The 14,916-nt window shown below is 41.4% G+C and overlaps 1 protein-coding gene across 1 annotated transcript in view; it reads right to left on the bottom strand.

Annotated features, from left to right (window-relative positions):
• Positions 1–3,415: 3,415 nt before the first annotated feature.
• msi1b (musashi RNA binding protein 1b) overlaps positions 3,416–14,916 on the bottom strand; it is a 17,551-nt gene continuing 6,050 nt past the window's right edge. Inside the window, exons 5-14 of the mRNA XM_020590461.1 lie at positions 14,159–14,200; positions 12,141–12,233; positions 9,028–9,076; positions 8,455–8,537; positions 8,260–8,377; positions 7,236–7,316; positions 6,796–6,852; positions 6,428–6,487; positions 5,153–5,307; positions 3,416–4,623 (exon numbers count right to left, since the gene is read on the bottom strand). Of these exons, the coding sequence (XP_020446117.1) occupies positions 4,582–4,623; positions 5,153–5,307; positions 6,428–6,487; positions 6,796–6,852; positions 7,236–7,316; positions 8,260–8,377; positions 8,455–8,537; positions 9,028–9,076; positions 12,141–12,233; positions 14,159–14,200 (780 nt within the window). The 3' untranslated portion in view covers positions 3,416–4,581. The remainder of the gene's footprint in view (positions 4,624–5,152; positions 5,308–6,427; positions 6,488–6,795; positions 6,853–7,235; positions 7,317–8,259; positions 8,378–8,454; positions 8,538–9,027; positions 9,077–12,140; positions 12,234–14,158; positions 14,201–14,916) is intronic.

Below are 14,916 nucleotides of genomic sequence, written 5' to 3'. Positions count from 1 at the left end.
TCCCCCTGACCCCCACTGGACCTGTCGCTGTTGCTGTTCCCCATCCTGGTGGCTTCAAACACTACAAGACACACATCCAGGTCAAAGTCAGTATCTTTGTAGGCTCTGGGACATGCAGGCCAGGGGCCACCAGGGGCCCTCCTATCCTATTAGTGAGGCTAGAGGTGGCTTCCTGCGAAGTTAAAAACTTTACTGCTCGGCCAGGATTAACTGTTCATTTACAGTTTGGTAATCCGACAGATTATAGGCTACACAACATCTATACCCACCTAACCCTGCTGTTCCTATCAGACGGTCTAATGTTCATGTGTTTGTGGTTTGAGTGGTTTTAAAAAAAAAAACCGTTATCGATGTTTTTCCGCCTATGAACTGGAGGAGTTTTCCTCTCGGGTCAAAAATCACCAGCATGAGGCGGAGCAGTCTTTCCACCTTCCCCCAGACCAGGACGGACGGTCTGTGTCGGTCTGTGTCCTCACACCACTTCTTCTTGTGATGAATCCCCTGTGCTATGCTTCACTCTGCGCCATTTATAGGGAACTTCAGTCTGTGTCTCTTGAAGAAAACACACCTCTTCCGCCTCCTGTCCTCCTCCAGCCCAGGCCGAGTTAAAGTTTAACCCGATTGGCGCCGAGTGTTCAGGCCACACGAGCTCTTGTAAACTTTAGCCTACGTTTTCTACAACGGGTGTCCGAGTTATAAGTGGCTTAATTCTGAAGGGAAACATTAATAAACAATACGAGCACATTGATAATTATCAAGTCAACATAAGATTTTTCAGTTTCAGTTCTCTGGGCCCCTTTTATTTGTATTTGTTTATAAAGTGACTGTGTAATTTTGATTATTGTATTCATTGTTGATTTGTATGTATGTGTTTATTTTTGCTTGTGTATTCATGCATTTGTTTTCTGCACTTGAGGTTTAACTTAATTGCTCTGCACTTTTCATGAGCAGCTGTAAATGTTATTTAAAAACAATTGACAAAAACGGAGTATTTTCATTACTGACACTTCTTTTTAGGCCACTAAAAATGATTGAATCACTTTTCCTTTTTGGGTGACTTGCTCCTGTAACCTACAGACATACTATGTACCTGCTGAGGACACATCTACTTTACCACAATTTGTGTCCAAAATGCTTTTAATTTGAAACAAATGTAAATGTCCTCCAATCTAGAGCTAATGCCTATTTTAAAATGTGTCTTTCTTGGTGTTCATGAGCAGCTGCAGTGTCCCACAACACAGCAAAAGCAGAGACATGAAGCAACAGAGCTGGGACACTGGGAGAATGGAGGTGGAGGCAGGGGAAGGGAAGCAGTGGAGCAGCGATGATGGATGAGAGAAATCAGCCAGCACAGACATATAAGAGGGACACAGAGACATGTGAGGATTCAGGCCAGGAGACAGACTGAATAGATACTGTTGCCACTTAATGTGAGGAAAGGGAAAAGACATTTTACTGGTTTATAACTCAGTTTATAGTCATTTAGTATACATTTTTGGTCATTTATTACAAATATATAACAATTTAATGCACATTTCTAGCGATTTAGTACACTTTTATAATTGTTCAGGAAAGTGCAAATGTACAATCATTTAGTGTACTGTATATTTATAGTTATTTTGTACATTTGAATAGTAACTTAAACCAAATTTATAATAATTTACTACCCATTTATAGAAATTCAGTGCACATTTATAGCCATTTAGTATAAACTATAATTTAGTCCATGTTGGAGAAGCTACTTTGAATGTATAGCTTTGGAAGCTACCAATTACTTCACAGTGGAAGATACTGAACTACAGCAAAGCTGCTCTAGAGAGAGAATTAGTTTGATTGAGCTACTTGGAAAAAGTAGTTTAAACTACCTTGTAAAAAAAAAATCAGATCAAATCTACAATGTACATGTGATACAAAAGTATAAAAATCCAACTCAAGTTTAATACCTGAGACCTAAACTTGTCCTGAACAAAACAGTCCCATCTGGACTTTTCACAAGGACAAAACTGCTCCAAATTTTATATGTTTGTTGTAAACAAATCTGGATGTCGTATCATCTCATTAAAATTACTGTAAAGCAGTAAAAATTCACCTTTTTTAGACCATTTGACTGGCTTGAGCACTGGTCTCAAAAAAATGTACCTGTTGTCTTAGTTGTCAGTTTTGAAACATTTGACTTGTACTATCTTAACAACTACAGCAGTCTTCTACTTGTACCTTTTTATGAACAGCTTGAACACAGGTCTAAATAATGAGCCTGTCTTTCTACTAATCAGAGCAGAATCTGTTGTTTACATGACACATGAGTCGTCTCTCATAGTTCTTATCTGATAGGCCATTGTGTTTGACACTCAAAGCGTCTTTGCCAACGTGGAAAAGTCACTTACATGCAGCAAGGTAAAAAAAAAAAAACATTCCTTTACTTTTATGGTGCAAAATTGTTTGTAGTTTACTCAAATCACTATGAAAATATGAATTTGTGTAATTACATGCAGCCTGTTGTAGTTCACTACTCCTCAACTGTAAATTTAGTACAAATGTCAATTATTACAAACATAGCAGTAATTGAGGATACATTTATAGTAACTTGATAAAAATTTATAGTGCGTTACATTAGAGAATGCATTAGAATAAGACCATTTAGTCTCCCTTTACGATTTACACACAAGTATACAAGTAGATAAAAACAACAAAAATCCATCAGCAGTTTTAAAATGAGGTTTCTTTATGCTGATGTGTCTGTTGTAAGTGACATGAAAACAGCCTCAGATGATCCAGACCACACAGCACCATCTAATGTAGAACTATGGCAAAACCTCCAAACCTTCGAACTTGTCAGAAAAATTTGCTTCACCAAGGTGAAAAAATGTTCTTACCTTTTGTATTTCTCTTATTCAAAAGTATAAAAAAAATTAGGTGCACAAAAGGTCAAAGAGGACACATAAATGGAATGTTTTAAAATAATTTATTAGGAATTTTAAAAAGTTTTTTCCCCAGATGAAAACACTTGACAGGGAAAAATCAGAAAATGTTACAGTGTTGACAAGATTATTATTTTTCAGTATCAAAGTATACCATGGTAGTCCACAGCAGTGTGAGTGAGTGTATCAAAATGTAAAACCTGGCATTTTGTAGACTGAGAGTGCCTTGTTCTTAAGCTAACATTCAAAGTAAAACACATTTACTGTGATCGGCCAGTGCAACATCCTAGTAGCTCTGAACATAACAGTTTTGGTCTAAAAAAAAGCTGTCACATTGCTACAGTCTGTGACCTCCAGTGGATACGCAGCGATGGATTCATGGCTGGGGGTGACATGTAAACTGGAGTTTATAAGACCCCGCTTTCCTGTTGGAATAGACACCTTTCTGAAAGGTTTAACCACCGACATTGTGACATAGATGTTAATGCAAAAAACCAATGTGTATAAAAACCACTCTCACACAAACATCAACACAACCTGTAGAGAGAACCAGTCAAAAACATGTTAACTGTGCGTGACTGCCTCTGCACACCAGTCCTTCATTTCCCTTCACAATCATCACATATTGAAAATCACAGTTAAAACAATATGACAAAGAAATCAGCAAGTCCTTTTCCTCTTCTATTAGATGAGCTTTTTACACCCATATATCCCCAGAAGTGTTGCTGTCTCCTGCTACACACAAAGCTGAAAGTGTTTCAACTCTGAGGCAGCTTCTGAATGCAGTAACATAGTCAAATGACACACAACTCATAAATGCCTGGAGAGGAGTACAGCAGACAGCCGCTCTTATACTGACAGACAGACAAACTGAAATGTTCTTGCCCTCCATGTGAAACTATGAAAACAGCCAAACTTTCCAACATGTAAGGATTGATGAAAGAAGCAATTGTTCCATTTACCCACAGCCTCCCACCTCCCAGACACAAAGATCAACTGAGTACCCCCCCCACCCCACCCCAGAAAGAGTCATATTTACAATATTTTACAAAATTGTACAGCTCATGTCACCTATTATGTAACTGGGGCTAATGACCTTTGTCATCTGACAATTATTAGTCTAAAAAGTCTTTGTTAAAAACCTACTGAGATATACAATTTGTGACACATTTTCAACAGTATTAATCACAAATGTTTTGTTAAAATTCAGTATGAACTACTGACAAATATACAGTCTTCCAGTACAAATTACAGGTCCTGACCTGTAAACAGGGTTCAGCTGGAGATTTAACTCCTCTCATCTTAGACAGATCAGGTTCAGAGGTCAAATCATCCATTAAAACAAAACCAAAGCAGAAATAACACAACAACTGGGGGAAAAACAGCATGGTGAAACATAATAACAGGAAAAAAACACACTAATAAAAATACAGCATCTGCAGGTGTTGCTATGACATGTAGTGATAAATGTTTGTGCTCCTCTTTTATTTTTGCAGGAGGTGGGGTTTGGTGAGTCGTCAGTGGGGTCGGCTGGGATCAGGCTCGCGCCAGGGGGGGCCCGCGCCGAGGAGGTGCACAGGACAGAGACAGGCCAGATCAGCTCCAGAACAGCTTCAACTCCTTCCAGCTCTCAGTCTACAGCTCTGCACTGACACAAAATCTCTCAGTGGTAGCCGTTAGTGAAGGCTGTGGCGATCAAAGGGCCCTGTGGAAACAAGCATGCAAGTTCAGAGTTCATTTATTGTTCGCAAATGCTGACTTTGAGTTCAACTCCTGTTTTTGTTTTCTCACATTGAAGATGCTAATCAGTCAAATCAGCTGTTGCAGGGTTTCACTAGAATGAAAAGCTGCACGTGTGATGATATGCAGTAGAGAAACACTGCTGAGAGTTAGCTGAGAAGATTACTATCACCCTCTTATTTGTCTGCTAAATGTGAGGCTACAGCCAGCAGCTGGTTAGCTTAGCATAGCACACAGATTTGAAGCAACATATTTTATCTTGTTTCTGTAAAAATTAATGTGTAGAATAACATGTAATAATGGTTGTGGAGTTACAGAGATACTGTGTGTAAAATCTGAAAATCCGTCTCCCACTTCCATTCCTTATGCTAAGCTAAGCCTTATATTTAATGAAAAGATATGAGCTTCTCATCTAACTCTCATAATAAGGAACAAGGGCACAAAATACCCCAATACAGAACTCCAATACATAATCAATAGTGATAATATCTCACCCCCAAGCTATGGCTGAATCCAGTGCTTGGAGCGGGACTTGCAGCACTGAGGTAACTGCTGACAGCGGACTCCTGACTGGCTGTTCCATAAAGGTCCGCCATCGGCCCCGGGCTGCTCGTACCTAAAAATCCAGCTGAGCGAGACGGGGTAGAACCTAAAAACAAATACAGACACTATCAAAACCGAGGCTCGAAGACTTGTTGCTTTTGTTGAATTACTTTCAGGTAGATACATTTTTAGGTTTCACATTTTTTAAATCATATCTTACATGTTACAAATAGTATGTCATTTACTATGCATTCAATTGTGTTACTCTGTTTAACTTTGCTTATAAAAATTCCTGTGATTTGATTTTCTCTAGCTGTAAAAGATCGGATCTATCCCCCTTTTTATTATAACAATGACACCAATGATTATGTGTGCTGTAAAAGATGTTACTCAGTGCAACAAACCCACAGAGGGTTATCACTGCAGGCCCATGAAGTATTGTATAGTCTTTAAGCTCATTGTTTTGGTTTTATGTTCCACAAATTCACTGCCTTAGGTTTGCTCTCACTCCTCTTATCAGTGTTGTTCTTGGCCACAGCGGGCAGCTGATTTTGTTTTCTAAAAACCCAATGTGCAATGCCTGCTCAGCACCAAAGGACACAGACTCAGTTAGCAACTAGCCGGTGATCATAAAGAGCATTTACTGTAGTAGCTAAAGATTCAGATCATTTTCTCAGGAGCTGGTGCAGGCTAAAACAGAGCAAAAATGAAAATAAACACAGGACATGCATTCACCAGAAACGTGACTCCAAATGAATGCTCATGTTGCTCTGTATTTGCTCGACTTGTTAATAAGCAAACTTATTTGCTAACAAGTTCATCCATGTCATCTCAGAAGGTGATAATACTTTATATCTATGTTTTCTTTACAGCTCAATCCCAAGTGGACAAAAGGTTATTTTTTCAGGTTTAAATACATTTTCTGCAAAAGTTTTATTCTATTTCAGCTTTTTGACATATGACCAACGTCAGAGTGATTCTGTTTATCTTGGACATTTTTCAGTATAGTGTCTAGCTATTAGTCCAGGAGGATTAACATCATCACACTGAAGAGCATCAAGCTGCTACATACAGCTGCTACATCGTTTTCATCAAAATTATATATGAATTCCCTAAATCATGAGGTGGGACTCTTTAATTTTGATTGTTTGGTTATATGAACATTTAAATTTGAATTATATCGAGGGCACTGATCAGCAAAAAAAGGCTTTTTTTATTTTTCATACCTCTAACTACTGCTGCTGCTGCTGCTGCTGCCATTGGTCCGTATGCTGTCAGAGGAATGGCTAAAGAGACAGAAAAGAATAACATAACTCACTGTCCCCCTCTAGTGACCCGAGGAGCTTTCTGAGAATTGGGAGTACCAGGAATTACAAGTAAACACTGCTAATAATCATATTAAAAAAAGAGGAGCTGATGAGGTCAGTGGAAGAAAACTAAAGCAAATCACAAAACCTTCCTCAGTACTGTGAGCAATCCTGCCTTCAGCTAGAGACTGAGGAGTACTGACAAACACAAACCAGAGTGATCAGGTGTTGATGCTCACAGACCGACAACACGCTGCTTGTAAAGTCCAGAGGAGGGACCGACTGACCTGTGAGCTCAGGGGGGTGGGGTGAAGTCAGAAGGGGAGTCCTCTCTAAGTGGAACTCTGAAACAGAAACATCAGAGTTGTGTTGAGACAGCCACCAACACTGCCAGAGCACACACACACAGCCAGAGAAACAGTGAATGATCACACTTTGCCATCACTCACCACACATTACTTCGTATGGAACCAAGAATATGTTATCTTAACACTATAATTAATACTGTGTGTAATATGTGTGTACAGGCTACAAGGAACACCAGGATGATTTTAGTGTCTGTGCTTTCATTGCATTATAGGTGAGCCATAAGTCTCCTTGTATGTCTCCTGCAGCACCAGGCATCTACAGTGCTGAACACTTGCTAACTAAATGTGGCTGTGTATATATTTCTTAGTTAATGTGACGGAGACAAGTCAAAGTGTATCAGAAAGTATGCTGGGATTACCAGGGAACTGGTAGGTGTATCCAGGAGTGATGCCGGCATAGCTTCGGCTGGTGTATGTGGCTGTCTGGAAGCCTGGATAACCTACAGAAACACAATCACTGTTAACACCCGGATCACCGCAAACACAGCGAAAATACGACACATACAGAAAGCGCCGCTGCAGTGATGATAATGACATGTGATATGAGAAGAATATGTGCTACTATGCAGATTTAAGAGACTATGCAAACCAGTACTAGTGTGTTCATGTGCGTGTGTGTGTGCTGCTAGTACACTTTGTGACATGCAGGTAGTTGTTCTGTGGTCTGAATTTTTTTTTCTCACAAGAACAAGACTGAGCAGATTGCAGTCTTCATCTTCTGTTTCACTCTCAGCAATGTGATTTTACACACAGGGTTTGTTTTGTACTTTTTGTGGTGTGTGTTGTGTTGTGGCATGTCCTTTAATCTAACCACTGAATTACTAAAGACAAAAGTGCAATTCTCAGACCAAACAGTAGGTGGTAGTATTGATGTGGCAAGTTTAGGTTCTGATGGTGAATACAATAAAAAATCTGATAATGAGTTGACATTAGTGTCAGGGACCATCTTCAAGGCAAGGAGAAAAGAAAAATTATTTGTTAAAGGGCCATTTCACAAATTTTACACCTGAGGTTCAGTGGAACAGTGCTTTGTCTGGGGGAAAACTGCTGTACAATGTGGACCTTAGTTTTAGCTTTATTAAAGTGCAACGCTAAATAACTGGCATAGCTAAAGCATACAGTATATGGTAAGTGGGTAATTCACAGTTTGGAAAGCTGCAAGTTTTTCTTATAAAGCCATCATCAACTCCACTTTCTTGGTCACTTCTAAAATCTTAGGTCTAGATAAGGAAGGCTGCATGTTGAGGACAGGCCAGTGGTCAGCTTTCTCCCCATGAGGCACCATGTGACCTTTAAGGCAACTGGGGTTTCAGTGCAAGAACAGTCACTGTCAGGTTCAGCTGTGCAGCCACATCCTTCCTGTCCTGATCAGTACCAACTTACCCAGCATACCGATGCCCAGCATGAAGGCGTCCATTCCATATGGCATTACCCGGGAGCGCCCCCTGGCTGAGCCTGTGGGCGACATTACCTCCTTGGGCTGAGCTTTCTTACACTCCACCTGTTTCCAGACAAGACAAATCAGTGCTTCTTGTTTCTTGTTGTTGACCAGTGTTGCTTGCAAATCTAGCTGCTCACCATTTTGTTGTTGATCTCGTGGAAGTGGATCTCACAGACCTTCTCCACCACATCCTCATTTTCAAATGTCACAAAACCAAACCCTGGAGAGGACAAGACGAGGGCATACGTATAAACATTTCACACAGAATGGTGGACTTAGACAGTAGGCCGTTCTGCGCAGCAGGACAGCTAACTGTCTCAAGTAATCAGTGCTGTAACAGCCACTTAATACATTTGCCCCCCTCCCCCTCCAAGTGCTATTCTGCACTTGTCCTCTCTTCCCTCCCTTCCTGGCCAGAAGGCCCGGGTAAAGCTAGTAGGCTGTCATAATCGATCAGTCCCAGGGTGGGGAGGAGGTGCTTATGAAAGCTTTATCCTGATCCTGATTAACGGACTGGCTAATTAGACTAGCTCTGTTCATCTCCTCCAGCTCAGACCACAAGAAGGAGGCCCGGGGGGTGGGGGTGGGGGGGGATCAATAGACACCCAGGAAGGACTGGAGGAAGAATATTAAATCGAGGAAGAGAAGGAGAGGAGAAGCAGAGATATGGGAAGTGAACAGAAGACAGAGGGAAGGTCAGTCCATCTCACCTCTGTGTCTGTTGGTGGTCTTGTCGAACATGAGCATGGCATCATCAACCTGGGGGGAGACAAACAACACAGGTTTTTAACGCGGCATTCTCTCTCTCGCCACGCAACATACTGCCTGACCTCAGCCCTTCTCAAGTTCTGCAGGGAGGCTCAGCAACAGATGGACAGAAAGGAGGGGGAAGAGGGAGACAGGGAGGGAGCAGACTGGAGACGAGCGACAGGTTACAAAGAGGAGCCCGAGGGGGCAAACACAGGAAAACATAAAGAAATAGTGTGTATGACTAATAGACATAACGGTTAACGTGAAAAGTTGGAAGTTGTGTTTGCTGCTAAACTGCCCCGGTTACAGTCTTTCTCACAAAGAGCTCGTAATCTGCCCCCTTCCTCCCCTCCAAAGTTTGACATTGCCATGACAACTGTACAAAAAGTCCTTATAAAAGAGCTTGTGCCAACATAAAATATGCTTTATGAATAGTGGGAAAGATCCAGTGAGACAAAGAGGGCCGCAAAGAGAGGAACACTGACACACACACAAAAAAACATAGCCAGTCACAAGCAGAAAGGTGAATCCTGTAAGCAGGTGGAGACTTGATGAGAGGGGTGAGCTGATAGCGAGAGAAGTAGTGACAGGTGGAGATACGGTGAGAGAGAGCACAGAGAGTCCTGTAAGAGAGAGAAAGAGAAAAGGGATTGGGTCAAAGTGGAGAGGGAGGGGAAAGAAGAGACAAAGAGAGACGCAGAACAAAGAGGCCCGGAGGCTTTGTTTGTTGGCACAGTCAGCCATAATTCCTCCTCCTCTTCTCCCTTTGACCTCTCCCTCCGGCCTGGCCTCCCTTTATACAGCAGAGGCACAGGTGTCTGTTCTACACACACCCAGAGTTTCTTATGTCAGAGTTGACCTACTCTGTCTCTCCCTCTCTGCTGGTTTCTCTTCCTCTCCCTCTTGTCACAAGCTGACATGTTTATACTCCGGTCCACACACAGAGTTCCAAATAAACATTTGGAAGATTCATCTGTACTCTTGGTCTATAATAAGTTCGCTGGACACGGTCCACTCAACCATTTGTCACAGTCACATCCTCACACATACTAGCACACAGTGCATATGTCTGTGTTTATGTGGACCCCCAGTGGGAACTTTGCCTACAGAAAGGTCAAAGGTGAGTGAGGAGTGTCAGTCTGAAAGGGGACCTGTTATTCTGATGCTTCTCAAGTCACTGCTTCCTTCCAGCCTGACATTTGCTCAACGCCTGCAACACGTTCAGCTCTGAATGTCTGCACTCAGAACACTGTATTTTTGCTATTCAGCTGACACTTTTATTCAAGAGACCTAACAGCTGAAACTCTCCAGAGTGCCAACATTTTAAATGATCAATTTTAAGAAGAGGAAAGGCTCCAAAAACCAGACTTAACAAGGCAAACACACAGAATCCCAGAGTGAACTGAAAGTGCACACACTCATCCTGCTGCATGGTCTGGATGCAGTCAAACCATGTCAACACCGCCCACAGTTCCCATTAAACACCGCAAACTGAGTTAATTGCACATCATTGCTTGATATTTCAAACTCTGGGCATTTTAACGGCGTACCACTGGACAATATTCCCTGTTATCCTTTTTTTTCCACCTCTGATCTTCCCCGTTATCCGCTGCCCATCACTCTCCGCGTTCCTTTGTCCTCACCAGGATGGGACACAAAAGGTCCAGTGAGGCAGTCTAATCAGGAACTTCCATGGATGGCTGGAGGCCACATTTCACCATCCATCCCTCGATATCTCTCTCGGCAAAAATTCATCTAAAGGTTATGATTGAGGAGGGAGCACAGAGAAACTCGAGGCCAAACCTTGGGCACTGAAAATAAAGCACCACAGAGTTGGAAACACAAGGGCTAAACGGAGCTGTCACATGTTTGACTTTGAAAAGTTTCAAGGGCGCAGATGTCCACCTGCTGATAAAGTTGGGACCTTTTTTTGTTTGTTTGTTTGTTTGTTTTGTCTAATTTGTTTTGCCCAAAACGAACCACAACTCATGTACAACTTGAATCACATATTACTGATGGTCAGTTTCACATTAGAGGACACATTTAGTAGAATGAACAATCCAGAAGCTTCCAGTATGCAAATATCTTCTGAGCAAACTAACAAAATATTTGTCTAGCTTTGTTCAGAGGCATAATTGCCCACATAATCCTCCCCACACCCCATCTTTGCCCCAGTTCCCTCTCTTATGCCTCCACAAACCTCTCTCAATCAGGCCCTCCCTCCCTTGTCGGATCCTTTGTCAGCCCATCATCCATTCTCTGCCTCCTCCCTTTCAGAGTCCTCATAATGTGAGAAACTCGGGCAAAACTTTATGTAGAAATCTGCTAGAACGCAAAAGCACATTAAGGAAATGGTAGAATGGTTGAGAGAGAAGTTTGCAAGATTTTAAACATTAATCAACTTGTATTTATTGTCACTAAACTCCGAAGTGAACCCCCGCCCGACACACACACACACACACACATACACACACTCATGCTAACAGCCCCGAACACCACCTCATCCCTCCTCCTTCAGGACAAAAACCCCTTACCCTCAAAATTACTTGGGGACAATGGGCAAAGCTAGGTCACCACGGTAACGGGCCAGGAGGGGGTTGTGGGTAGGAGCAGCTGTTACATCAGATTAATTCAGATTCTGATAATCCCTCCTCCTTCCTCACCATCGCCATACACTCACTACTAAACTTTTCTCCCCCCGCCTCCCTCCTCCTCTCACTCTGCTCCCTCTTGTAGCCTCCATAACTTCGCCTGCTGCTCCTGGAGCCTCTGGGCCTCGTGATTTTCCTACCCTCTTCAAGTCTTTTCTCTCCATCCTTTCTCGCACTCCTCACAGTAACTCCTTCACTTCCAGGCAGCCGCTCGACTCCAAGTGAAGTTTTTCTCAGAGAATTTGTGGTGAATCAGACTCGGCAGAGCTGGTGGGATGAGGCGCTACGTGTTTCTAAGCTGCTGATTTGTTTCTGCACTGATACTCACAAGACAAACTTACGTGAATCCATTATATCTGATAATTTGTTTTCTGACCATCATCAACCACAACAGCTTTAACACTCTCTCAGAAATCACTCACCTTCCCAAACTGGTCAAAGTACTGTTTGACGTCCTCGATAGTTGTGTTCACTGACAGGCCTCCCACAAAAATCTTCTTGGTTCGAGTCACCAACTGAAAGAGGAGGAAAGAGAACATACGCATGTTTTGTGTTGGCTGTTTGTTATGTGTCTGTACATTTTTAATTAAACTGTATATTTATTAAGATAGCAGTTCAAAAAGGTATGACTTAAAATTTGTATATTTGTTGTCAGTGTTGTGCTTTACTGTTGCTATGATTGTTACCACCCCCCCACACAAAATACAAAAAACTGTGATACAGAGAAAATTATAGTTTAAGTAGAAAACAAGTTCTCACACTACCCCCAGAACACTAGTACAATGGTCATTGTTGTCTCCTTAAAAGCTGTTCGGGCTGAGATATTCAACCTCCAATTACTTTCAGTATTGCTTATTCTGACAACTATTGTTATTATATTTTGGTTAATCAGTGAACCGTCTATAACAGTCTACAAAACACCAGTGAAACATGTCAACCACAATGTCCTGAAGCAAACATGACCTCATTAAATATTTTGCTCATGTAACTGGTCCAAAACCTAAACATGCAGTTTACTATCACCTACGACCAAGCGCAGCAGCAAATCCTCACATCTGGAAACCTGGGACCATTAAATATAAAAAAAACTTTGGATTGAAAATTATTAAAACTAGTTTACAAAACTGATTACATTTCTTCCCCCCTGACTAACTGATTGATTAACTAGTGGTCACAGCTCTATAAGATGCAGAAGAAAACTTCATAATGAAACCATTGGGTGCATTTGTATCTGTGGGATCATTCATAAGTGACAATGAACCCATCCATTCAAGGGCTGAAAAAAAGTCCTAGAACTGATATTTGAAAAATACACACAGGTAAAAACAAGGAGTAATATATTGTTTTGTGCAATAGAACAAAAACACAGCTACTACTCATTTATCTGTAAAGTGTGTGTGTGAGGATCAATGAAAACCGCTGTCATTATCTTGCAGACAGACACCGATTATATTTTTAATGTAATGTTGCTTTATAAGCTGGGTTCACAGAGCCATTATTAATGTGGCTCTAGCTTATCGCCCATTTCTTAATGTTACCTACATCAGTTTCCCATGCGATGTTCACTTTGAAGTCAGTCCAGGTTGCAGCAAACACTTGACAACTGTAATTACTCTGGTCTTTTGCACTTCAACTTTCTTTCTTTTTGTGACGAGTCACACAAAGTGGAAGACAAGCAGCAGGCAGCTGCACAGATGGCTGCATGTCTGTCTGACTCTAGCATATTTTATACATATGATACATTTTTCTTAGCATTCAGTAGAGAAACAGGTAAAAGGGAAGGAGGTGTTAGCTAGGCTGAACACTATCACACTGCAGTCAAAGCATCAACAATGTGGATGACAACTATAAATTTAAATATTTTCCCCAATGATCCATTACTTAATTGTATTTGTGCAGCTCCAAGTGCCACTATCCACCACCTTTTGATACTCGTGCTTTGTTGTCTAGTGTGCCCCGCATTATGAGACAATGGCACTGCCAGTGGTTTAAGTTGGTATTTTTATATATAGTTCACTTTGTCACTTTCTTCCGTGTGATCTCTTTTGTTCATGCATTGCGTATTTACAGCTGGGATACATACCAGAGCCAATGTAATAACCAGTGACGCAGCCATTTTTACAAATCTGTTGTTTAGAAAAATGTTATAAAACACTACAAGTCTAAGTATTTATTTGGGCTGTTTGCCTCGTGAAGCTATTCTTCTCATTTCCCGGCAGAGTGTACTTGAAATGCAATACAGACACTTGGGAGAGTTGAACAATACTGTGTTTATAAAGTTGTGGCTGTTTTTGTTAACGCACAATCACATAGCAGCTCAGTGATGTCAGCGCTGATCATGTTCATCAGATTACCAAGCATTAGCTCAGATAAGAGGGTGAAACACTCCACGCATGCTGTAAACAACTAACTAAGAGAAGAAGAAGACCAGGGGACTCACCTTGGGCTGAGCTCTGCGAGGGAATGCAACCTTTGGGTCAATCTAGAGGAGAGAATATAGAGAAAGGGAAGGACTGCTTAGTGCCATGTGTGTCACCGTTTATGAGACAAATGAAGCAGCAACCTGTCACCTCTCCTTGGTGTGTTCTGACATCACACCTTCATCTTTCATTCTTTAATGACTTGAAAATGAAGGTGTAATATATCCACGTTATCCTCCTCTTGGCCTAGTATAATGTATTCACCAGTGCTAAATCAAAGCGATGATGCCAGAGACACCTGTTTTTAAGGCCTGATTTTCCTGTGAAGGAAACTCTAGATGAAGCTGCCATCAGATGTACAGTATATTCTGAAATCAATACACTTTGAGACTAAAAATGGTGACGTTTTCCCGTCTGCTTCTGACTACATCTTGGTCTGAACACGCTCTGGCTGCATGTCGACGAGTGTGTGTGTGTGTGTGTCTTACGGTAATATCAGTGAGTGAACCTGTGCCCCCAGTGATGTAGCTAGATGATAAACTATGACCTCTGGCTGGTAACCATTGTTTTGTTCAGTACGAACTGAAATGACTTTATATCTGACAACCCAAAAGCGTCAGGTACTGAAGGACGGCATCAAATGTCTGATCCGATTTCTTCTTCAGGACACTTTCTGATTTAAATTGACTGATTTTTAAATGACTGATATTTGACAGCATTTTATCTCAACAGAGCTTTTGTGCAGCTGCTTCTGTTTAGGCAACATTTTAAATGTGAA

This window comes from Monopterus albus, unplaced genomic scaffold (genome assembly GCF_001952655.1).
Source record: "Monopterus albus unplaced genomic scaffold, M_albus_1.0 scaffold12.1, whole genome shotgun sequence".
Classification (NCBI taxonomy): domain Eukaryota; kingdom Metazoa; phylum Chordata; class Actinopteri; order Synbranchiformes; family Synbranchidae; genus Monopterus; species Monopterus albus.
The sequence above is the reverse complement of the archived record's forward strand: the minus strand, read 5'-3'. Positions and strand labels throughout refer to the sequence as shown.